General features: G+C 36.3%; 1 protein-coding gene across 3 annotated transcripts; it reads right to left on the bottom strand.

Moving 5' to 3' along the window:
• Positions 1 to 1,517: 1,517 nt before the first annotated feature.
• On the bottom strand, positions 1,518 to 24,585 carry LOC116486121. 3 transcript variants are annotated; one of them, XM_032182101.1, is made up of 16 exons: positions 24,266 to 24,585; positions 20,748 to 20,816; positions 20,260 to 20,290; positions 18,641 to 18,700; positions 18,161 to 18,241; positions 17,370 to 17,506; positions 16,457 to 16,579; positions 15,019 to 15,061; positions 13,741 to 13,860; positions 12,784 to 12,922; positions 10,906 to 10,951; positions 10,534 to 10,593; positions 8,946 to 9,053; positions 7,110 to 7,206; positions 5,864 to 6,064; positions 1,518 to 3,948 (listed from the first exon to the last, which is right to left on the bottom strand). In XM_032182101.1, exons 1-16 carry the CDS (start codon positions 24,293 to 24,295, stop codon positions 3,869 to 3,871), a joined length of 1,425 nt encoding a protein of 474 aa, XP_032037992.1. In that variant the 5' UTR covers positions 24,296 to 24,585; the 3' UTR covers positions 1,518 to 3,868. The 3 variants fall into 3 exon arrangements, with proteins under 3 accessions (XP_032037992.1, XP_032037991.1, XP_032037994.1); XM_032182100.1 differs by having other exon boundaries at positions 24,245 to 24,584; XM_032182103.1 differs by having other exon boundaries at positions 3,880 to 4,885; positions 24,245 to 24,584.
• Positions 24,586 to 24,666: the final 81 nt, after the last annotated feature.

Here is a 24,666-nt window from a genome sequence, read left to right as displayed (position 1 = left end):
CCAACAGATGACAGCCTTCTTGCAAAACAAGACGTTTTTAGCACTTCCTGCAAAAGAAGTATTTTGTACAATTCCACTCACGCTTCATGAGTACTGCCACAGTTGTGTTCTTCTGCTTGTGCCAGCTTTTTTTTTTTTTTGGCATCACCATCCCTGGCAGTGTCAAAGGAAAGATTGGACCTGGCACTTACGGATGTGGTTTAGCGGGTGACAGTGATAGTAGGGTGATGGTTGGACCAGATGATCTTGAAGGTCTCTTCCAGCTTTAATGTTTCTATGATTTGTAAGATACTCAGAGCTACATTTTCCACTTTGCAGCCTGACACAACTTCAAGACAGAAAGCCCTACTTTTGCAGGAAATCACTTACCTAGCTGATTAAGGAGGTATTGGGGAGGCTTTGGGGAGGCAAGGACAATCCCCAGACATGGACTGTATATCTCGAAACAAGACACTGGAACTCATGATAAGGAAGCAGCAGACAGACAGAGAAACGAATGTAAGGACTATAAATCTCGAAACTGGACATTGGAATTCATTATAAAGATACAACAAACAGGAGAATTAGCAACAACCAGCTCTTGCAATTAAGAAACCTGCCAATTCAGCAGATTCCTGACCAAAGGTGAAAAGTACACTGTGAGGAAGACTCGGGGTCTTCCTCCCAAAGACCCCTGCCCACGTCCCAAAGACCCCTGCCCACAATTCTTGGAAGGTTCTGCGCAGGCGCAAGGTGCCAAAAGGCTAATTAGCATGAGAAGCGAGGGAAGGCGGGGATAGGCAATGAATATGTATAGGCGCTTGTAGAATATTGATAGATTGATTGTATAAATTCAAGACTGCTTTCCGCTTTGGGTATGCACGATAGGTGGAGAGATCCCCCGTGCATCCAGCGCTGCAATAAAGAATATACCACTTAAAGGAATTTCAGCTTCGATCTTTGAATCATAGCTTTAAAGCAACCTGTGATTCTCACTCTACCTTCTTCTCTGACTTGCCTTAATGTATCAATTAGAACAATTTGATCACATCGCCGAAGTAATTATGTTACACTAGTTTGATTTGAACCATTTGAACCTAGGTGGATACTTGCTAAAAGTTCAACAGCAGTGTAACATGTCAGCATTCCACCACACAAGGCATTACATCATTTTAATTACCAGAATATGAGCTGTCTTGGGTCAAATTCCCTATTTGTAGTAAATACTAGGATTATTTTCATGTTTACTTTGAGCCCAGCTACGTTACTTCTTGACTTGTATCTCATATTCTGGCTTCCCACCTCCTCTGCTTACTGCTTCTGGAAGCAAGGGCTTGGTGGAGTGCCATAAAGATGCTGGGTTACAAATGTATCTCCTACATTCTGCAATTATTTACTTTGAATCTTTTTAGGAAATGCTGGAGGTCATTTGAATGTGTTCAGTTAGATTTTACTCTATCTGCAGTGACAGAAGGTAGGAGTTAACATGGCACTTACTAAAAGAGCATTTTCAATGAAATAGATGAATGGCATTGTGCTCCATGAGAACGTTTTTAATTGTATTTCTAAAATGAAGTTACATAATAACATTTCCTCCAACACAAATGCAATAATAAAACACAGGATTTGCATTTACAGAGTATAAAAACAATTAAAAGACTTGAGAATAGCTTTGGTGAAGGCAATGCAGAGTCAGCATTAGCATTTCAGATTTCACATATGGTATCAAACCCTCGGGCACACTATATGACTTCTGTACACCGATGCCTAGATCAGATTCACAAGATGGGGCCTACTGCTTCAAAAGGGATAATAAATTCCTAACTCAGAAAGACATATCACAATCCTAGAAGAAACCAGAAACAAAACAAGAGCAGGATGTTTCCATAACTCTAGAGTTATGATCCAAGAACATCACAATTTACACCAGGCAGCTTGCCTTCTGTTGCATACTCAAACATTTTCATTTCCTGTCAATTCACCTGAGTGCCCTTCTCCTTCACATACTATGCCTTGTAAGAGAAGTTCAAGTTCTGCAATTTTGTTAATTTCCCCCAAGCTCTCTGGTGTCTCAATAAAATATGTTACACTAAGGTAAAGCTAAAAGAAAAATCAGTTCCCAGTTGGTAGAATTTTTCTTGCTTTTACTTAAGTTTTAAATTTGATGAATTCTCCAGATACTCAGGATGTCTGCCTTGGTGTTACTTTAACAAACAATGTATAATATTAAGGACAGTCAGCAACATTTCTTAAGCATCATTAGTAGAGATAGTGTCTTTAAAAAAAAAAAAATCAGATGCAAGGAAAATATTATCCTTAAAAACTGTGTGGAACAAAAATAGAGTTTTCTGGTAGCATAAGAATATATATCACAAAACACAGGCAGATACAAGACCAAACAAAATAACTCTTTTGCAGATTCTATTTGCACCAGAAAACAAAAGTTTTAAGGGGAGAATAACTGCACAGCTGATTGGTTTTATCTCTGTTTCTGAACAGAACAAACTTCAAGACATTCTAGAAATTCTTCACAATTTTATTAAAATAGTAATTGTTTTCTGTTTTAATTTCTTTAATTGTCATTCAAACGTTTCCATTTCTACGTGGTTAATTCTAACTAACCAACTAACCATATTCCTCCATGATTATTTGTTCATAGAACAAAACTAACGTATTTTGCTGCTTTTTTTTGTTTGTTTTTGTTACCTTTCTTTTACGGCAGCTTGCATTCCAAGATATGAAGATGTGAAACCACCAGGATGAGGATTCTCAATTCTATCCAGATCTCCAAAAAAAGTATAAGTTAACATTAAAAGGTTCATTTACCATCTGGCCCCATCATGTCTGCATTATACCAGCTTTTGGCTGCAAAGCTGAAGAGCTTTAATTAGAAGCACTGAACGCTACCCAAGACCACACGCAGGAAGAAGATTTTAATTAGGCAATTTAATTTTAAAAATTTATTTTTTCCAAAACACATTAATCTGTAACCATCCAAAACATTTTTCTATCATCCTACCAAATTAGTAGTGGTTAACACATAGGACTTATACATATAAATGTATATATTACATATATACACACACACACACGTGTATTAAGTCAAAAAGACTATTACAGTGGGTGAATAAAAGTTTACCTTAAAAAAGCCAGAACTGAAGGATAGTATAAGCCACCTTTCACTTCATTCTCATGCTGGTCATATAAGAGAAGACAGAAGATATTTTCACTACCACTTCAGTGTGTCAACCATAGTCTGCTTACGTCTCTTGGGACATATCTGTGAATTTGCAAGCAAGTAAAACTCTGCTGAATTTGCTAAATTTTCCAGTTATCTAGTCTACATAAATTACCTATAGTCCATGCGGTTCTCAGCTCAGAACTGGACTGACAGCACTGGCTTTTTGTCATTCATCTTTATTTAGAAACAGAGGAGACCAATTCATTATTCTTACATGGAAGGAGATTTTTTTTATTTCAATAGCCACAGGCAATAATTTCCAACTATTTGTTGTTGCATGAATTTGAACCGCTGACTTCTACTATCCCTTCTGTTGTTAACTCTTTGTGAAAGAACCAATACGAAGAGATCAGATTGCCAATATACAGAATGCAAAAATATTTAGGAAAACAACTGCAACCTGTTTTAAAAAAAACACATGTTTAAGCAGCAAAGGAAACATGAACTTTACAACCTTTCCACAAATACAGAAATGTCAGCCATGTGAAAAAAATAACAGGAACCCCATAACCAAATTTTTAAGTAAAACAACACTGTACAGAATTTGGATATAGTCAAATCAGCTACATTGAGTTCGTATCAAGTAAAAGAACATTCTCAAACTTACAGAAAGTAAATACTGCAATATTAACTCTGCTAACTACCACGTCACTGTGTGCTGCCATTGCTTGATCTTCTCAGAGTCCCACTTTCAGTCAGGATCCTTACAACATTTGGAATATCAATTCCTTTGTTAAAGGTTTAAAAAAACAAAAACAGAGAATAAGTGGTTTGATGATGCATTTTAAAGCTCAAGTTACACTGAAACATTTAGATGATGACACGAATTTGGAGCTTTTCTTAATAAATGAAAAACACTCTAGTTAAAAAACACAGTTAAAGAAAAACACAGTTAAAAAATGGAATGTGTTACTTAATTGCCTGGAAACCATTAGCTGTATTCCTGTGAACTGCTCTAATGTTTCAGTAAAGGGTCTCTCTAGCCCTTCTAATCTGTTGCTGACCTGCAAAGATCTGTACCTGATAATTAGGAAAACATTACCAGAAGCACTCCATTTTAACACTGCACCAATGTCAGTGTTCTCCTCAGAGCACAAGAATTCAATGTTGCTTTGATGAAACTCATTCCCATGACTTTGGAGGAGGGAGGGAGGGGAGAACTGGAAGAAACACAGGGTCAGCTTAAGTGGTAATAACAACCACTCCGTGGCCATAAACAAATGCTAAGGGAAGAGTAGGAATGGGACCTGAAGTGTGCCTGAAGGCTTGTGGGTTATGGGAATATTATGTTCTCCCAACCTCAGATCATCTTTAGATCAGGAAACTTTTCAAGTCTGATACGGCACACTTCTGAACCTTTTGCAACTCTAAATTCCTTTACACAAAATGATGGAAACAGAACCATGTGCTCTATTCCAGATAAAGTAATTCCCCTCTTGCCTTCCATTCCTTCCTTAATTCTTTGCATTCAGTTTGTTCTTCTAACTGATAAGTTGGTATTTCCACTAACCTGATGAGGAGCATTTGAACTTCAGTCAACCAACACTTCAACTGCTTTGAATAACGTTGCGATCGCAAAATTTTGTCATCCAGATACTCATCCCTTTTTCCGGGTCATATAATCAGCAGAGGCCTTAAGCACAGGCCCACTGGAACCTCCTTACACTGTAAAAAATAATTGCCCATTTGCTACCTGTTTATTAACTGACTACTTTACTGACCCCTTTCAAACAACTCCAGAAAGTCTGTAAGGAAGGATTTCTCATCATAAAATCTGTATTCATCCTCACCACCAGCACCCTGAGCAGATTATATTTACCCAGGTGTCTACTAGTTTCCACCCTGTTTTCCTAAACAATTTCTATTCAGCTTTCCAATAAAAGCTGGTAGTTTCAAGGACCACCTAGAACCCTGTACAGTCTCTGGACAGGATGGAGTTCACTTTCTCAGCAGCCCGAACAGCGCTGTGGTTTGGAACTGTTGCTAAAACAGCATTGATAACGCAGCAGTGCTTTGGCTGTTGCTGCAGTTGGCTTGTGCAGTGTCAAGGTTCTCTCTTTTTCCCTCACACTCTACTCCCACAGTGAGTAGGCTGAGGCAGGACACAGCTGGGACAGCTGACCCCAACTGGCCAAAGGAATATTTGACACCATGTAACATCATGATGCTCAGCAAGCAATAAAATGGTGTGGTGACAAGCCGGGGGTGGGTGTATTGTTCCCTTCTCCCTCCCCGCTCTCTGTCACTTTAATAAATTGTCTTTATCATGTTTTACAACTTTTCTAACTTCTGCTCTTTCTATTCTTTTCCCTGTTTTTCACCAGTTATCACAGTTGAGATTCTCTCTTTTTTTTTCTAATAACAATATGCTTGATTTTAGTTTACTGTCTTTTACCATGTAGATGTTAATAGGCACAAATGAGAAAACAATTAAAAAAATAATAATAATCAGTGTTTATTAACACCTTCAAAGGAGTGCAGCCATTTTGAACTACCATTCCTAAACTGTCTCCTGAAAAAAGTAGAAGGGTAATAAAACCTGTCCTTAATATCTCAAACTGCTTAATGTTTCACAAAGCTAACAAAATTGTTACGTATATTTTCATAAGCGTTTGCATGCGCCTTCGTGTATATGTCAATTACCTCTGAAAGCTGGGTTTGCTGCTGCTATTTTGCGTAGAGTAGCAGTAACTTCCTCAACATTCATATTTCTTACACTGTTCAAAAACTCAGTGGTGATGTTGTTCTCATACGCTGCTTCCAAAGTGCCAGCTGAGAAGTTTTGCAGTTCATCTTCCTCAGTTACTGATAAGGACTTCTTAGCTGATCGGCTGCTTGAATAGTCTTAAAGAAAATAAATACTGTTTTTCAGTTGAAGAAAATTCTGAGCAGTCTGCATTACTTAGTTATCTAAATAGGGCTTTTCAAAACATTAATTTCTAGTTTCACACAGCATCATTGGTAAGGTTCACACCTGGCTTCGCTAATAATATCCTCATATAACCGAGAGTCAGAAATGGTTTCTATTTACAGCAAATCCTGAAGAAACAAGGGCGGCAGGTGGGTGAAAGCTTTTCTTTATGGCTTAGAAAAGGAACCAAAAAGGAACCAAAAGTTCCAAGTCTTTCATGTTATAAGCAATTACATTTTTTAAATTAGTATTGTATTGAGGTTTACAATTGAGGTTCTTTGGAGAAAAAACGTCACTGGATAACAAAAGCAAATAAACAAAAAACAAAAACAAACAAACAAAATAGATATGCTTAGTACTCTAGGCATTTTTCTCTCCAAGTTTAGGACAGCATTTCCTGCCACACAGCATGTGAAAACTAACCATTTATTTACATTAAGAAAATTCTCTCATAGAAATCCAATATCCTTTGAAAAATTGCATCAGAAGTACTAAAGTCAAGTAGTGGCAATATTCAGCTTTTAAACAGAATTTTCCATCCTCTACAACCTAATTTTGTTTCCACTAACATCTTACTTGGACTAGACCTGTACTAAGCCTCCTTTCCACCAAGAAGGTAAAAAAATGTGCAAAAAACCTGCCAGTTACACTGTGAAAGACTCCTTAGAAAGAATTGATTCTGGACAGAGGAAAGTCAGAGTCAATACTAACTCAATTTCTCCCTAAATCCTACAGTTAAGCAGGATGAATGTTTTCGAATAGGCTGTCCTTTCCTTTCTAACATCTGTAGAGGATGAGGAAAAAAACCAACAACTATTAATCTATGTTACTTGACCTTAGCTTTATTCTGCTTTTAAGCTCTACTTTAAGAAGCAGGGGGAAAAAAGAAAAAAAGAAAAAAAAAAAAAAAGCTTTTAGAATTTAATCTTAATCAGTGTTAAGATTAAAGCACATTCAAGACTGCAATCCTAACATTACCAGTATCAGAATCACTAATATCTGCAGAATTCAGGTCAGATTGCTCTGTGGATTGTTCCAATACTTCTTCTTCGTTATGTTCAGTATCTAAGAGATCCTATGAATTTGAGAAAAAGATGTATTCAGAAATTCATCAACACAACACCCTAAAATGACAAACTACTACATTTTAATGACCACAGAAACAGATGAGAGATCAGTATTTCTGCTACCAAATTTGAGAAAAAATAATATTTCTTTGAAAACTACATGGCTGGTGATTAACCTTGATGCACACACTGCTCATGTTATCTGTCTACATCTAAAAAGCACTATATTAGGCCTAGTGATACTTACACAACCTAATTCTCTACCTGTCAGATCTAAAAAGAAAGCACTTTACACTCAAAAGATTTTTTAAATTATCTGTTGGAAGATCACAGTTTAGGGTATTCAAGTGTTTCTCCCACATCAAAATTTTTTATTTTATTTTTCTACAACTAATAGATTAGAAGTTACTTTGGCTAGAACTTGATGGCTTTGTAGCATGTCAACTTCTGCCCTCTTTCCATACGAATAAAGCAACAAAAAAAAAGTCTTATACAAAAAGAACAGCAGGGATAAGATGAAAGTAAACTTAATAAAGAAGTAAAAAAAAATGTAAATAATAAAAGAGAATTATAGGCATGAAATTTACCACAGAGAAATACTGCCTTTTGAGGCAGAAAGAAAGCAATGGAGGAAAGATGTAATACGGGGAGCAAAGATCAACCTTACAGCAAAATCCTGAACTAAGAAAAGCTTTTGAAGACAAAACCACTTTATTTTCCTTGAATCATAGAATGGCTCAGGTTGGAAGGGACCTCAAAGAGCATTTAGTTCCAACCCCCCTGCCATAGGCAAGGACGCCACCCATTAAATCAGGTTGCTCAGGGCCTCATCTAACCTGGTCTGGTTCCATCCAGCTTGTTAGGCTGGTACTCACGCTTGCTTGGCATTTTCCATTCAGGCTCATCTTTTAAACAAAGAAATAGTTAAGTAACTATTAATAGTTACTAATTAAGTAACTATTAATATTAGTAGGAATAGCTGTTGTGGCAAATGAGAATTTTGTTCAATACTGACAATTCTATGAGACAAATTAGCAGACAAAAGGGTTTCCAAAGACAAATATAGTAAATGAATTACAGCTAGACGTTCCTGCCATCTCTGTTGGCAATGGGGGAACGAATAAAAATCATTCCAGGTGTGTGGAGTCTGAAGATAGAGCACAACATGAACTGGAGAAATAGGGAGTACAAATGGCTACTGCAGCAGGCTCAGAGAAGTACTCAAAACATTCATGTTTTGACTGACTTATCTTTACACAGACACCAGCAATGACAGGAGCAGGGAGGAACTGGGTTTTTAATAGCAGAACAAAATTGTGTAAGAAAATTGATGTCAGTGTCTGGTTACACAGTGAACGAAGAGAGGTCAAGACTGAGAAAGGAAAAAGAGAAAATTACCAAGGAGGTCAGAAGAGATAAGAAAACTGTAAGTTAGGATTGAAAAGGGAGTAAAAACAGCAGAAAAACAAATAAGGAAAAGCATGGGAAGTAAAGGACAGAATTAGTTTTGGCCTCTATTTTTAGAAAAAACACACCTTTGAAGACAAAGCATTAAGACTCTTCAACAGAAACGTGGTGAGTTTATCCTATCATAACTAGAAAAATTCTTCAAGCATTTAATGGTCACAACTTTCAGTACGGTTGGCATGGCGATTTTAACTATAAATAAACCATCTGTAACAATAAAAATACGTAATCACAGGAATCTACAGACTTGTAGAACAAAAATAAACCAAATCCACATTACTTTTTTTGATGCAGCCTGCTGACGATATTCCACCAGTGCATCTGTGAGAGTCTGTGTTACTTTTAGGATAAAAGCAGCATCGTCTTCATTCAGTATCTCAAAACTTTGCTAGGGAAAAAAAATAATCCACAACATAAAAACCTTGCCTTTGATACAAGTATCATAATGTATATATATGTATATAAGGTTACTGCAGGGACCTTACTGTTTTTATATCTCTATCTTTCTGTCAGATATGGCTAAAGTTACAGAGTAAATAAAGTTTTTATTTTTAATCCCATAGATTGTAGTGGGAGGTGACAAGGTCACAGAGACAGAGAAATGGGAGAGGATCCTAACAGAATGGTGCTTCGGCTACAATCATTCAAAAAGGAACAACCCAAGAATGTTCCTGCAAAGACATAGTCATCAAGTTCTGTTGAAAACAATGCCATTGGGCACAATAGAAGAGAAGCAGAGGTCTGTCCTAACAACTCGGAGTCTTCCAGATTAAAAGCAAACATCTTCAAACGCCCCAGACAAAGGAAAAAAGTAATCACAAATAACTAGCAATAAATTCATGTGTGACAGCATAATGGGGGGGTAGATTGTATTTTAACACTAATAAAGGGTCTCCTTGGGTTTGCACAAGTCATATCTTGTTAAAAAAAATCAGAAGAAAAGGAAGATTAAACTTGGGCAAAGATGCGTCCACTATCAGTTAATGAAAGAGATCCAATTATTTTAATGATAAAAGCTGAACATAGAGCTCAGTTAAAATATATTCATTAAGAATAATCATTGAAAAACCGGAATTATGATATAAAGAGCAATGATATAAAGATACTTGTATAATTACCTTCCACTACATAAAACAACTTTTGTTTCAAAAGAGGAAGAGAAGATCAAAGTAAAAAAAATCAAAAGAAATGCATCATGGAGTTTGTAAAGGCATTACTGTAAACATTGATATTGAGCAATTTTCAAACTTTCCAAAAGAACATTGTCCCAGTCACATTCCCAACAGTCCTCCCCTGTTTTTAGGGGACAATCACACTATACAAGAGGATGCCTTGATTCACATTAGTTACTAGCAAGATACAATCTTTACAGTTTCCCCATTAAAAAGAGAAAAAAAAAATTACCATGCAGTAACCGACTCACAGTAACTACCAGTTAAGATTTTCGTTAATTTTGTCTCTAATGTTTTAATGAGATTACCATTTCCATATGCAGGACTGTGAATGTTGTTAATACACGTTACAGCTAGCAACTGCTAGTTTTCCCGTTTGCTTCCCTGCTGTGAAATGTGTGCACAACACATTTTTGACAACCGAACGGAACTCAGCTGTTCTGCCAAACAAAGCGAATAGGTGGGATATTTTTGCGTTTGTCTGTTTCTAAAATATACAACCTGCATGTTATTCCTTAACAACTGCTTCTTCCCTTTCTTCACAACCAAAATGTTTCAGTAATATCTACTAGTTCCTAATTAGTAATCGATTAGTAATTACTAATAAACCTATTGTGATTCAGTAATTGTTAATTACTTAGCAACTCTATTAAATTTTTTCAGAGATGAAATTGCCAGGAAAGATTTAGCACTTACCAAATAACCCAACAGTTCTTCTTGACTAGTAAATTCCTCAAGATTTGCTGGAGGTTCTTGCTGTTTAACATAAACAAGATCTATTATATGCACTATTTATAACCAAAATTAAACACTAATAAGTACTACGGCTCTTCTAGATTCTTGCTCTAATTAAATTGTGTGTACTAGTAGAGAAACACGTACTTGTGTTTTCACAACAAAATCAGAAAAAAATGCATTTTTTTTTAAAGTTTTGCTTAGTAACTCGTTTGTTGTTCGTAACATTAGTAATTTGAATAAGCAAAAGCCAACAGCATTGCCATATATCATAGTAATTATTTTCCCAACTGTGTGTGATCTGGAACAACCCATTAATAGAAAAGCGTTCACCTGAAGTTCCTCATTTTCTTCCTGCAATTGTTTGTTGTTCTCACACCTTAAGATAGAAAATACACACGTTATTTTTTGTTGTATATAAAAATAATACACGCACACAGCTTCCAAATGGTTGATTTATAAAAGGTGTGTCAGTCAATAACTCAGTAATTAGTTTAAATTATTGACACTACAGACTGTATACTTTGAAAGGTCACACATTTCCTTGCAGACATCCTAGTGGTTCCAGATATAACCATAAAATATATTTTAGTGTAAGTTTAGATTTTTTTAGTGTAATTAGCTACATAAATTCTAAACCCCAGAGATAAGAAAAAAGTTTGATATTGGTAATAAAAGCTGTAAACATGCATTGCAGAAAGACAATGCCCCTAACTATAGTACAATTATTTTTTTTTATCAGCACTTCACAGATTTGTGTTTACAAAAAGTTGGTCAGAAATAGTAGTATTTTATAACGTAGCCACAGAAATACTGAGCATACAAAGCCTCATAATTAATTAAAAGTAACAGAAATTCTCAGACTGATGTTGCAGAATTGTTAAGTGGAAGCATCATTTGACTGCTCGCTGTCAAATGAAAATCAGATCTTACTCCCTTTGAGAAACTTTACACTGAATTCACATTTCAGAAGTCTCACAAAAATAAACAGGAAGGAACAAGCTGAAGTGCTGTTTTAGTAACTGTAACTTCCAAATTAGTCTCTCACTGGAACACCTGACTGCTCGTAATTACCCAGGATCTATCTGAACAACTAAATTAATGAGAGATGTGTGATTTTCCAAAGGATTCTGTTCTTAAAATTTCAAGTATGGGACTGCACAACGATGATCAGTGTCAGGTAAAACTTTCAGAACCTCAACGTGGATGCTCAAGATTGTATTAGCTTCCTATTTTTGACATTTTACAAACTAATTTACACTCAAATAACTAATACAGTTGTTTGAAAGTTAAACAAATAAATATAAAGATTCATAAACCTAGACTTGAATCTTGTTTCAATTAGTCCTTTTCCTTAATGATTGGTTGGCCCACAGAGAGGGAGAAGTCCTACAAAAAGACATTTTAGGAACAAGAAAATTTTTCCTTTTACAGCTAACAGTAAATAAGAAAAAGGTGCTAGCCCTTCACGTCTGACAGAGAAGCAACTGGTATAAAGTCAGGAAACATTCTAAGAGAATTCCATTAAAGCAAAATCAAAGAACTAATTGGTATAACATGTGTAAGACTCATCAGTGTATGTATATCCTTTATCAGCTGCTTTCCTGTGGTTCCTGGTGTTGCACAAAGCTAACTGATGTTGAAGCCATCTCTCCCACACAGAGGTGAATAATTCAAACTAAACTCACAGTACTGCTATTAATAAGGACTTTTACAAACATCAAGCAGCTTAGTTCTCTAAGAACCACATATAGTATTTATTATTGTTCCTCCGTGAAAGCTTTTGTAAAGATGATAGCCCAATTGTTGCAGCTATTCGCTGATTATCTTTTCCTTCTAAAATTACATGCAGTTCATATACTGCCCTAATTGTCTAACATGAACCTGTAACAGAGTGTTTATAATGCACTAGGAAAGATTCTTTTTCAATTTGTGATAAATGAGGATTATACCTTAACGATAACACAGCTAAAACAAAAACTAGTTGCATCTACAGCAAAATCAGAGGTGAGTTTACATACACCAGATTTTCTGTTGCTGATAAAAGCTTATGGAAAAGCACATACTTTCACAAGACAAATATTCTCCTATTACAAGCACACATTTATTCTTCACAGCACACTGCAAACCCCATGTCAGCAGACACCACCTACAACAGTTTCAATGAGTATATTTAAAGGGTTTTTGGGGCGGTGGATTTTTTTGTTTTACTTTTCAGAATCGTTGCCTTTGCTGTCTTCTTCAGTCTTGTTGTCTTTGCTGCTTTCAATAGGCTTATTAGTTTCAGCCTTCTCATCTGGTTTTGCCTGTTCTTGCTGACTTTTTTCCGGCTCCTCTTGAACATTCTTTTCTTCAAAAATGATAAAAACAGTATTGTTAGTAATGGTTTTCCAGTGTACTAATTTAAAAGTATTTCCAGTATACTGATTTAAAATTTGCTCATATATTTTAAAGAAAATATTAATAAAACCTAAAAGGTGAAAGTAAGATATCCTGAAGAAATAAAAATTAAATAAAAACAGAACCTAAAAATTAAAGGCTTGGTTCAGCCGTGAAGCATGTCTGTATTTCTGGTAAGAAATATTCTGAATGAGAGTAATTATAATGCATTTAGACAGTAGCCCAATTTCCCCTTTGACATTAGTTTACAACCAAGCAGTAACGTCTGATGTTTTTTCAGTTACAAAGCATTTGCTAATTTTTACACTTTAATCTGGTTTTGTTTTCAAGAAAACAAACATTAGTCAAATATTTTAGACGTTCAAAAGAAATCTAAGCAATTTGTTTCCTTTTGATTCTCCTTGTGCCCTAAGCAAACAGACTGGCATACAGCCCTTCCCTATTTTTGTTCCTGACAATGAAGAATGCCTGATGTGCCCAAAAGAAGCCTGCGGCCCTTCTCATAGAAATATTCATAGCAAAAATTTCTTCTTATGAATTTTTATGAAGTATCCAGCTACAGAAACTTTAAGTAGACCCGGAGAGTGTTCTTTACAAACACTAGAATTATTCTTTCTGTCTGCCACAGATCCGAAACATATCTATGCATTGTACATGCTGCTTCTATAGCAGAACATAGCTATAGAAATTATACAAAAAGTACACATAGAAGAAATAATTCATGCTTTGTTAGGAGGTAAATGTATATATATAGCCTTATTCTCTAACCTTGAATAGGGCCTGGCATTTTTCCGTCCTTATTTTTGCTATCTGTTTCTTCTTCATTACTAAGTGATGTATCCACATGCTGAACTTTGGCTTTTGAAGGGCTGTCATCTGCAGTAGGATCTAAACAAACACATTCAAAATGTAGCAAAATGGACATTATCTTGATAAAGGTGAAAAAGAAATTAGTTATAGTGGTTCTAAAAGCGAAATTGAATTTTAACTAGCTGGTTCTGTGCACAAAAAGAAACAGTTACAAACATTAGGAACAATTTTTAGAAGCATTATTCTGTGATAACGTATTAAATATGAACTAGAAGTTTTAAATATTTTATGCCCTGGTTACAATTACATACATAAATTTATTTCTTAACATAATTAAATATTATAAATTATAGTAGCATGCTACACGGTCATGTGCAAAATTAGGCACATTAAACAAAAGGATTTTGAATAGCATTCAGCTTATTTCAAAACCCCTTCTTAGATTCCAAATGGTTCTTTCCTTTTCAGAGTATGACACTGCTAATTGAGATCATTATACAAACACTCTTCTCATTACTTCTACTGAGCTATTTTAAATAACAGTTTAGACATTAACATGTAATAAAATTATGTACATTAGTTCTAATTCAAGTCTATATTTCCACGCACGTCTGAGAATGAGAGTGCCATAGCAATTCTTATCCATTTTCAGGAATAGCATATAGTCGGACTGTCTGTCCATCCAGATGGTATTGTACAGCAAGTTTTGGAAGATTGATTAAACTGAGTGAAGAAAGTCTCACAGATACCATGTTCCTACAGCTTTGCGAGAATCAAAGGCTGGTAAAACTGGAAAAGATTTCCTCCCCAGATAAGGGCTGTGGCTGTGCTTTCAGGATTCCATCTGGCTTTCTGGACTGCAAGTTAAATGCACACACTGAGGTCCAACCTGCTCATTCTGCCCAGTTCATCAAAACGCCTGTGAGCAGCTGGCACTGCAGAGAGTACAGCTGTTACCAGGTAAAAAGGTGAACGACTCTGCAAAGTGAGGAAAGCTTTGAGGATGAGTGGGAGAATGGAAAGAGAGAGAACAAAGAGCCAGAAAAAAGGTCTCTCTAGCTGCCCCTGAAAGAACTTGCTCATCCATTAAAGTTTCAGGATACGTGGACCTTACAAAACACAGCTCAGAACACATGCACACACTACCATTCTGACCAAATCTTTCAACCTGCCTTGAAAGAAAGCTATCTTAAATCACAGCAAGTTTACAATTTGCATCCCACTGAGCACACTTACATTCTTGCCATCTCTTCCTCATCATCGGGGCATCCGTAACAACCTATAAATAAAAACCATTTATGTTAGCTATTTTGTGGATACAATTTTAACTTAGGTATTTCATCAAATACTTATTTTTTAAAGATATGACCAGTAGTGGTACACACAAGAGTAAACCACTGAACAGACGTTCAAAAGTAGTTACCTGAACAGTTATTTGCTACAATTAAATCTGTTTTAAGAACTTAAAAAAATAAAATAGCTGGCTTCAGGGAAAAAAAAAAACAACAACAACAACAAAAAAACACAATAAAATTAATTTATAACAGTTTATATACCCTCTACTTAAACATTCCTTAAATCAAGACTGAATTTTTTATGGATCTAGTGAAACTGTTCAAGGAAAAACAAAACAGTCTACAAAATACAAATGGAATTAATTATTTCTATATCCATGAAGAAAAATCTGAAACATACATATATGCACGTATGATTTCCATCAACCTAATGTGATTAATATTCTTTCAGTATGTTTATTTGCTTGCAAATAATAATAGTGTGCATGCAAACAGATTTCAGATTTAAGCACTTACAATTTTGCTGAGAGACAACTCTTGCATAATTTAGCAGGATTTGGGGCTTACACAGAAAGAATACTTACTAGCATTAGATCTTTCAAGAAACACTGCTTAACAAGCAGGCTGTTTACACACTGAAATTGATGGAGAGCACAAATTTAAGGTACGCCAAAAAGAACACTAAGCACCTGAGTTAAGTTGTCATGAACCAAAGTGGTGAGGTCCACCTGAAGAAGAAACTTCACCAATATCCTGGCCAGATAAAGCTGGCAAACATTTCTAAACACTATTGCAGTATAAACAACAACTGAAAGCAGTATGAAGATAACTTCATAAGAATGTGCTTCTAATAGTGCAGCCCCTCAACAATTTCAGCTCATGGTGCTCCTATGAGCCCATGCCATTAGAGAGAACCTCACATCCACCTGCAAATTTGTACACTTTCCTGTGTATATCACAGATTTTTTTTCATCTGTTTCTTTTGTGAACTGCCACAGGATGCTAACAGAGCAAAACTCTAACCTAGGAAAGTGTAAAGGTAGTTTCCTAGCAACAATTAAATTGTTTTACATACACACATACACAACTGGAAATTGGCTAAATATTAATACAGATATTTTGTATATTTGATATCCCTAGAGTTGTATTTCTGTAGAGTCAGATAGCATGAATATTATTTCAAACAAGAGAAATACTTAAATACTTATGATGGCAATGACCAATGGGAAATTGTATCCAGAGTAATCTTGGAAGAAATATTAAAGAGACAAAAGCACGTTTAATAAACATTAAAAAAAAAAAAAAAAAAAAAAAAAAAAAAAGATTTCTTTTCAGTTTATTTCTAAGTGTATAACTTATGGCGCTCTTAAGAAATGTACCTTTATTTGTTTTCTTCCTTCTTTCTTCTCAATTGTTAATGCAACTTGCCTAACTTTTCGGTTGAGTTCAGAGCCTTTACCCTTAACTTCATCAGATTCTGCTATCTCAGGATAATGTTGTTTCTAAAAAAAATAACGAGATGCAAATCATGAAGTCATGCTTTATCCTTTGCAATTCTTTCAAGATCTAGCACAACAAGATAGAATCATGGGAGAAAAATCAACCTGTATACAAAACAGAACTTACTGAAATGTTTAGGTATAGAATTGCAGACTAACTGAGGGGACTGAAGTTAAATCTTCAGCTGAATCTGCTTAAGTTATACTTCTTGAATTCCTATTACATTTACAGTATTTAATAATGTAACATAGATGGGGTAAACAATAAATAAAAGTGTTAAGAACATGAAAACCACCAATACAAGTCTCACTGAGAATATCCATCTGAATTAACAAACACCAAGATCCTTAAGAAGGACATTGTTGCAGAACCAAAACAATACACCCCATAATAACATTAGCTCCTAAGGCATCTGAAAGATGGAGCAGTTCCTTCACTGATTCAGTTCTTTAAAGAAATTAAAAAATACATAGTTAGAAGCCTACTAGTCAATTACAGCTGTGGAGTTCCTTTTTGGCATTATTGGTCAACCAAAATAAAATACACTGACAACTCAGTGTCAGCAATGCACCTGCACACACATTCTCGATGAGGTGAATTTTAAATCTATTTATTAGACCACAACTGTGGTATAAATACACATATTTTCACAAAACCTTTTGTAACAGCTTAAAAATACCAGATCTGTTATTAAAATCTGACTAGCAAACTCTCTACTTAAACAATTATACCAACAATAATAACAATTAAAAAAAAAAAACACACACACACACCTTTACTGTAAAAACTTACCAAGTATGCCAGTCTATGCTTGGAACCACAAACGTGCATGAACATGTTACTCAGTCCTGTTTTACAGTGGCACAGTTGACACTCATAGAGAAAAGGGAAATTGTCTTTTGATCGGTATTCGATTATATAATTAAGTCCTGCATTGATTAAAAAAAAAAAAAAAAGTTAGGAAATTTGATGTCTACTTGTTCCTTAGGTTCCAAAATATAATTAGTGCTAGCTACAAAAGAGATAGTAAAGGAAACTATCCTTACTGCATGTCAAACATATGGATTAAGGTTTTTGTTACTATGAGTTATTTCATTTTCTGGTTCTCTAGACTTCAACATCAAACATATAAAATCAAATTTCTCTGAGATGCCTTATTTTTACCACAGAAAAAATGGGAAAAAAAATCCCTTAAAAATTAATAGCAACAGTTCTTTTGTCACTATTTGTACATTTTAATACATGTCCCTGTAGTTATTCTTCTGGTCCACTACACTCTCCCTTCCCTCCACAGGACCGGCAGCTACAATTGGACAAAAATAGTAACACTCACTTAAGTCCAAGTTTCTTTCTATCATATCACCTTAGACCGTCTACAGACCATACTTGCAGAAGCATTCTAGGCTAAATCTAACAGTTTTATCACTAAGATCAGTCCCTTTCATACCATACTACTAGGTACTCAACGTAAAGCTAGTAAAATCAGATAATGTGCATTAAAAGCTTCCATTTTTAAAACTACTCAATAATCTTTAAAGATAAACATCACGCAATCAAACAACTACAGTATTAAAAACCCTCACCGAGTGCAGGTTCTGAATCTTTACATGTGTTAAGTTGCTCTTCCAAAGTCTGTCCATGAAATCTCTCTGGCTCAGTTTGCACTGTAAGACAAGACCAATTTCATGTCATCTCACATCATCCATCAGTCTTCATGGTCTCAAAAAATTTCCAAAATGAAATGAAGTCCTGACTCTAACGTTTGGCTTAGAGAAAACATGCTAAGTAATTCATGTATAAGTGAATCCCTGCTCATAAAGAGCCCCACAGCCCAAATCAAGTCAATTACTGAGAAACTTTATCCCCCAAATCATATTTTCACTTGTTTTATAACATCTTGTGTGCAAATATTATTCTATGTATTATTACAAATATTTACTGTAAACGGGAAATACAATGGATAGAACTGAACTCCAAACAACCTTCTAAGATCTAGACATCTGTACCTCAAAACATTTCATTTCTCTCTACACTCTCTTTTTGTTGACATTAAACATTCTTACCATAATCAGGAAGTTTTTCAGGTGTTTTCACTTGATCTCCTGTGCCACCTGCAGTTTTAACTAAAACAAAAACACATAGAAACACAAAAAACAGAAGTGGAAATTTGGTATAATATATGTATATATATTTAAAGAAAACTATAGACAACAAACATGATTTGTTTTGAGCGTGCTACATGATTTTTTGGGATAAAAAATATTTACACCAAACAACAAACTTATTTAATGTCAGGCAATTCAATGAAGCAGGCAGAGGCAGACCAATGCAGCCTCTACTTACCTCATAACATGGGTTTTAACACACAACACAAAATTAAATTCTTAAACGGTAGCTTAAATTGTAAGCAATTTTGACTGTAATTTAATTTATATAAAGACAACCTGCAACAAGGAGAAAGCCTGACTGATTCTCTACAATGCATATACCTTTTATTCCATAATTAACAATTTCATACATTTCAGGGCTACTTTAATCCAATACATCACAGCAATTCAATTTAAATCCACTGATCTTGAGAAGCTTAAACCTCCTGCCTGCCAGGACACTTGATTCAGCCCAATAACCTTCCTGTCCTTTTTAAAAGCTCTATTCCTATCCACTTCCCAAAGTATTTTTTTTTTCTATTGGCGTATAGCATGGGATAGGGCTGGGGTTGCAGAACATTAAGAAAGGTAAGACAGAGATAATAAGCACATTATGTGATCTGTCATCAAAGAACCAGGAGAAGGAGAGAGATCTATACAAGATGTGACTGGGGGGATACCAATGCATGCAAAGGAAACAAATTGTCATGAAGAGAAAACTACAAAGACTAAGAAAATAAATCATATTCTGGTCACTAGAACTCATCTACTTTTTTAGTGTCCAATCAATCCAGGAAAAGGGAGCAGGACAGAAGAGACAAAAAGACGTGTTGACCAATTCACCTCTAAACATTTCAGGGCATATATGCTGATAAATATCTAGTTGCTTAAATTTGCTTTAAAGGCTGTACAGAATACCCCAGACTGAGTAGGTGCAACGACAATGCATACTTGGGCCACAACTTTCAAACTAAATCCCAGGAGAAGTGCACTGTGCAAACCTGTATCACTGTACAAACCTGTAAATACATTTTGGTGCATCATAAAACATAAGCAGGAAAAGTTACAGTTAGACCCTCATGACCCTGATTCCTAGTGGAGCTAGACGAGTTCATAAAAAGTTTTAATGATAAATTAAACCTACTAGAAGTATTTGGCTTCAGCTAGACATCAAGATATTTTAATGAGATCTTTAAAAAAGCAAATATAAAGCGTGTACAGAGCACATACATTTATATATATATTTAAAAATATGCTTCCTAATTTCAATCTTGAATGTCTTTGAGGTTTCTCAAATTTTTAAATGTAGGCAATCGTTAGTATTGTAGCTAGTGCATTTTAATAAACTTTGCTCACATTATTGATTTTTCACTGTAAGATTATACAGTTATATCACTGAAGAACACAGGCCAGGTCTTTAAGCACAAATCTTGAGAAAGATTTGGTTTTTCTTGTTTCATAAACACGTGAATTAGGGAAGGGAGAAAAGTGCTCTTATAATATAGAATAGGAACTAAAAAAAATCTTGCACTTACCAATACCATGAGCTTTCAGTGCTTCTTCAACCTAAGTTAGTGAATTATCAACAACCAATGAAGAGAAACAGTCACTTAAGGTTCAAAAGGTAGCAATGTAAAAGTATCTTTGTTTATAAAATGAGTTAGATTAACACTAACACCTTAGATCACCTCAAGAAAATTACATTATACTCAAAAATATATTTTCCCTAGGTAGTCTATCATTTAAATAATTCCATTCTGCATTTATTGTCAGTCCTCCATTCTGATGTATTCTCTGTCTCTACTAACCCAGAATACAAGACACAAAGTTTTATCCATCTTTTCTGATGGTACCAATGTATAAAAAATAATTCCACTTTACTGCAGTAAACAAAATAGTGAAGCAACAAAACAAGTTAAATATCTGAACTCACACACTCTAAAAAAGATATTTCAACCCCCCGTTCTATTGCTAAATCAATCTATAAAATCTGACAAAAGGTGCACTCAGAAACTGATCTTACCGTCTTATGCTTGAATCCGAGGAAGTGAGTCTGCAAGTTTAATGCAGAAGCACACCAAATTTTGCAAATCTAGGTTAAAGAGAAGAAGCATTTCTGGCATCGCATGTAAACCAGCAGAAAAAGAATACAACTGCTATCAAAACAAATCACAACTGCTATCAAAAAGTCAGTGTAGGCAAGTTCTATAAAAGTATTATTTCTCTAAGACAAAATAAAGAACTTTACTAGACCTCAACGAGAACTTTCCTTCATGAGGTCCTACAACCACCAAATAGCCACGCAATAAAAAAGGAATCTCCATGTTGCATAAAAGTTTCAGATGTCACCAGAATCCCACTGCTATCTCATGGCACATTTTTGCGTGGATAAGCCAAGACAGATCCAAGATCTTCCTCACACCCCATCAGCTATGTCTGAACCAGAGGCAGTGCATACCTGTCACAAGCCTATACACGTGTCCAAAGCCAGTTTTTCTCAGAGCAGCACCCAAACTAACAGATTTGTGCTCTGATCTGTTTGGGGCCTGTCTTACTCATATGCACATGAAGTCTTTTGGTCATAGGTGGTTTATTTCCAAATATTTCCGACTCATATGAAAAAACATCTTTAAAAACAACAGCAGTAAATCTGAGAAACAGATACATTAGGATTTTATTTTTTTCCTAATGAGGAGCTGCAGTTTAATTTTCCACTTCAAAAGAATGCCTTTATCTAGAAACATAATATTATTTCAATTAAATTAAAATTACTAATTATTTAATAAAATTATTGCCTGTCTTGACAAAACAAAGCCAAACGTGCAAAAGACAGCAAAATAATTTGATGCCAGTGCTATACAAGGAGAGAGGGAAAAAAAAAAAAAAAGGTAAAATAATAACAACAAAAAAATAAAATGAGTTGGTAGGAATCTTCATGCCTACCCAGAAAATCCACCTGAAGGACCCTAAGAACACAAGATGTCGTAATGTATCTTCCTATCTTCTCCACCAGAGCAGCAGCAAATATAAGCCTCAGAGCAAGAAGACAAGCTCAAGATTCTTAAATCCTATCAGAAGATTTCAATGCACCTGCTGCACCTACAGCTCTATCTTCCTAACACCTGGGTTGCCATATTCCTATGCTTCCTTGCATTCCTGCTCCCTGAATCCTTTTGAAAGGGTAGCTTTCTCTTCTTGATGTCCATTGAATGTGTAAATGATTCAAGACAAAAACAAACTTGACTGATTTACGCATATACAGAGAAGATAACAGTATCCCCAACATTTATTTTTAGAAGTGACCACAGTAACTTCTTGTATGTGCTTTAAAAAAATTGAAATATGCATAACTAGAGTATGGTCAAGGTGCAAAGGCAGAAAGATTTCCTGTCCTGTTCAAAAACGTTTACATGGAAAGCATTTCATCCTCCTACCATACCCGAGCCATGCATTTCTGTGCCAGATATTCTTTTGTCATGCCTCGGAACACAAACTAAAACCCCACAAGACATCCCACGCCTTTCCACTATGGGATCAACATCCAAGAGTCTCATCTACCCTGACAAAGGACTAGAGTTCTCAGTCTCTCACAGCTGGTTTCCAGTGCCCTGGCACTCCCGTTCACCAGAGTCAATGCCACAAAGATGCAGAACCTGCTGAGATGCAGGAACTGGTGCATCTCCCCCTGTGTTCGCTAAGAACTTAAAATTGTCCCAGCACTGCTGTCTACCTGCCACAACCCTAAACACCAGGCCCACAGCTGGTCTGGCCAGAGATTTATGGGCAGGTGAACCTATGAGGTCCTGCAACCCTGTGCAGGACAGTGGTGTAAAACAGCTGAAGGCAGCAGGAAGCTTCTCCCAGGAGGAAAATGGGCTCTCAGGGAGGTGGATCAGTGCTTAAAAGAAAACCATGTAAAAGCAGAGGCTCTAGGATACAAGATAGCACCACTGCTCTTCTCTCTCATGTCATGTTTATATACTAAAGAGCTACTGAAGCCAGAAATAGAGCATGGAGTCCAGCAGTAGCCAGACAGCTGACCACAGAGTCCAAACCCAAATGACCACTCTAATACTCATTCTGTATGCTAATCTCTGTGTTTTGGTAACACCATGTATTAGCAATCTGTAAAATGAGAAATCTCCATGAAAAACCAAGCAAGCAAGCAAGCAAACAAAAACCATAACCATGGAAACACACAAACTTTTTTTCATTCTTTTTCATTATCCAATTAGAAATAAAGAAAATGTTTTGCTTTGTTTCTTTTCATTTGAGCCTCTAATGGACTGCAAGAAAGTTTTATTACTCAACATACGCTTTAGTATTCATGCCCCTGCTCAGACAAAGATACTTAGCAGGTGTATTGGCAAGATTGTTTCAAGCAGACCAGTGCCCTGGGTAAACTAAGGGAAAGAAATAACATTTTGTAAATAACCTAAACATTTTTACCTATAAAGATCTATTTTTGGAAGGGAACTCCCAGCACAGCTTCTTGAACATTATCAAATTATCAACAATAGCAATAACCTACCTAAAACTAAGAGACTATTCTCATGTTAACGTGTTGTGTATTTGCACAAGATGTAATAGCAAAACTTTACAGTTAGTAAAAGTTATTATTTTCACAATCGGTAAACTTCAGAACCCTAACTATCTGAACTGCAGATACTTTTTGTTGAGGTTTCAGAAAAAATTGTAGAGCAATTACTAAACTTGTAAGTTTATAAGGATCTCACAAAATCAACAATAGGGAAAGTACATTAAAAAAGATTAGAGAACACATAGGCAGGAATATTGTACAATAAAGGTTACTAAGCAAAGCTGATCCAAGTTAAAAATGTAAATATGCTAAAACTGAGCTGAAGATGGGCAAACCATCAACCCAACACTGTCACAAGCCAACTTGAATATAGCTCCTGCTTCGTCTGGTGTTCAGCAAGAAGTAGAACCAGTACAATCACCAAAACTGCCCACGTTTGATTTGAATGCAACACGACGATGCATTCACATCAAGATGCCATTACTTCCCTTCAGCTTCCTCAGCATAATGCTCTGCATCACGAAGCTGAACGAAGCCGGATAACAGGGAGCCAGCAGCAAAACTGAAAGAGGAAGGCTAAGAGGGGAGGAAGAGCTGGAAAAGACCTTCTCCTCATGGATTAATTTGCTATACACCCAAGAAAGACGACTGGGAAAGATGACTTTTGGTCTGAGGAAGCCCCAGGCTGGCAGCAGGTCAAACGCAGGTAAGAAGGAGGCTGCAATGCAAGGCTGCTTTAAAAACCATGTCAGCTGTAAACAACTGCTGTCCTGTACAAATTCGCTCTGTGTGGTGAATGTCAGGCTGTTATTCTGTACTAATAACCGGAATAACTTCTTTTTGAAAAGGTGAGGGAGACGTATCAGGGCAAAAACATGGTCAGTGATTCCCCAGAAGGAAAAAAGGCACCGGTTTATCTCAAGATAAAGAGTTCAAACTCGGTTCAGTTCAATTTCACGTTAGTTACGAGCAATACTCACGTTGCAGTAGAAGGGGTTTACCTGCTTCTTGATCTCAGCTTCGGGGTCCATGGCTGCGCTTGAGATGATACAGCAACCCTAGGGCAAGTACCAAAATAAAAAATACTATTATTTTAGAGTCGGGAAATCGCCCAGGTCCCCAGGAAACAGGCAGGGAACCCCTGGAGCTTCCCTCGGGCAGCACTGCACGGCCGGCAGCAAGACAAAGCCGGCGGCCGCCGATCTCCCCCCCGGCCCCGGGGCTGCGCCGCCCGCCTCAGGGCCGCCACATGGCGGCCGCTCCCCGCCGCCACAGCCGGGGGACAGCGGGGAAGGTGGCGGCGGTGGCAGGGCCCTGGCGGCACGGAGAGCCCCCGGACCGCCGCTGGGAGCGCTGTGGGAGGCAGAGCCCGAGCTGGAGCCGTGAGGAGACGAGGGAGGGA

This window comes from Aythya fuligula, chromosome 2 (assembly GCF_009819795.1).
Source record: "Aythya fuligula isolate bAytFul2 chromosome 2, bAytFul2.pri, whole genome shotgun sequence".
In the NCBI taxonomy this organism is placed as follows: Eukaryota; Metazoa; Chordata; class Aves; order Anseriformes; family Anatidae; genus Aythya; species Aythya fuligula.
Note: the sequence above shows the minus strand (reverse complement) of the source record. Positions and strands in the feature narration are given on the sequence as shown.

Excerpts from the sequence above, each read along its gene's own strand:
- LOC116486121 (XM_032182100.1), bottom strand. The coding sequence starts at position 24,295 with ATGGACCCCGAAGCTGAGATCAAGAAGCAGGTAAACCCCTTCTACTGC. Across the intron at positions 10,952-12,783 it reads AAAGGCAACGATTCTGAAAA|GTGTGAGAACAACAAACAAT; the intron begins GTAAAACAAAAA and ends TTCTATCTTAAG. Across the intron at positions 3,949-5,863 it reads AGCAAACCCAGCTTTCAGAG|GAATTGATATTCCAAATGTT; the intron begins GTAATTGACATA and ends CCTTTAACAAAG.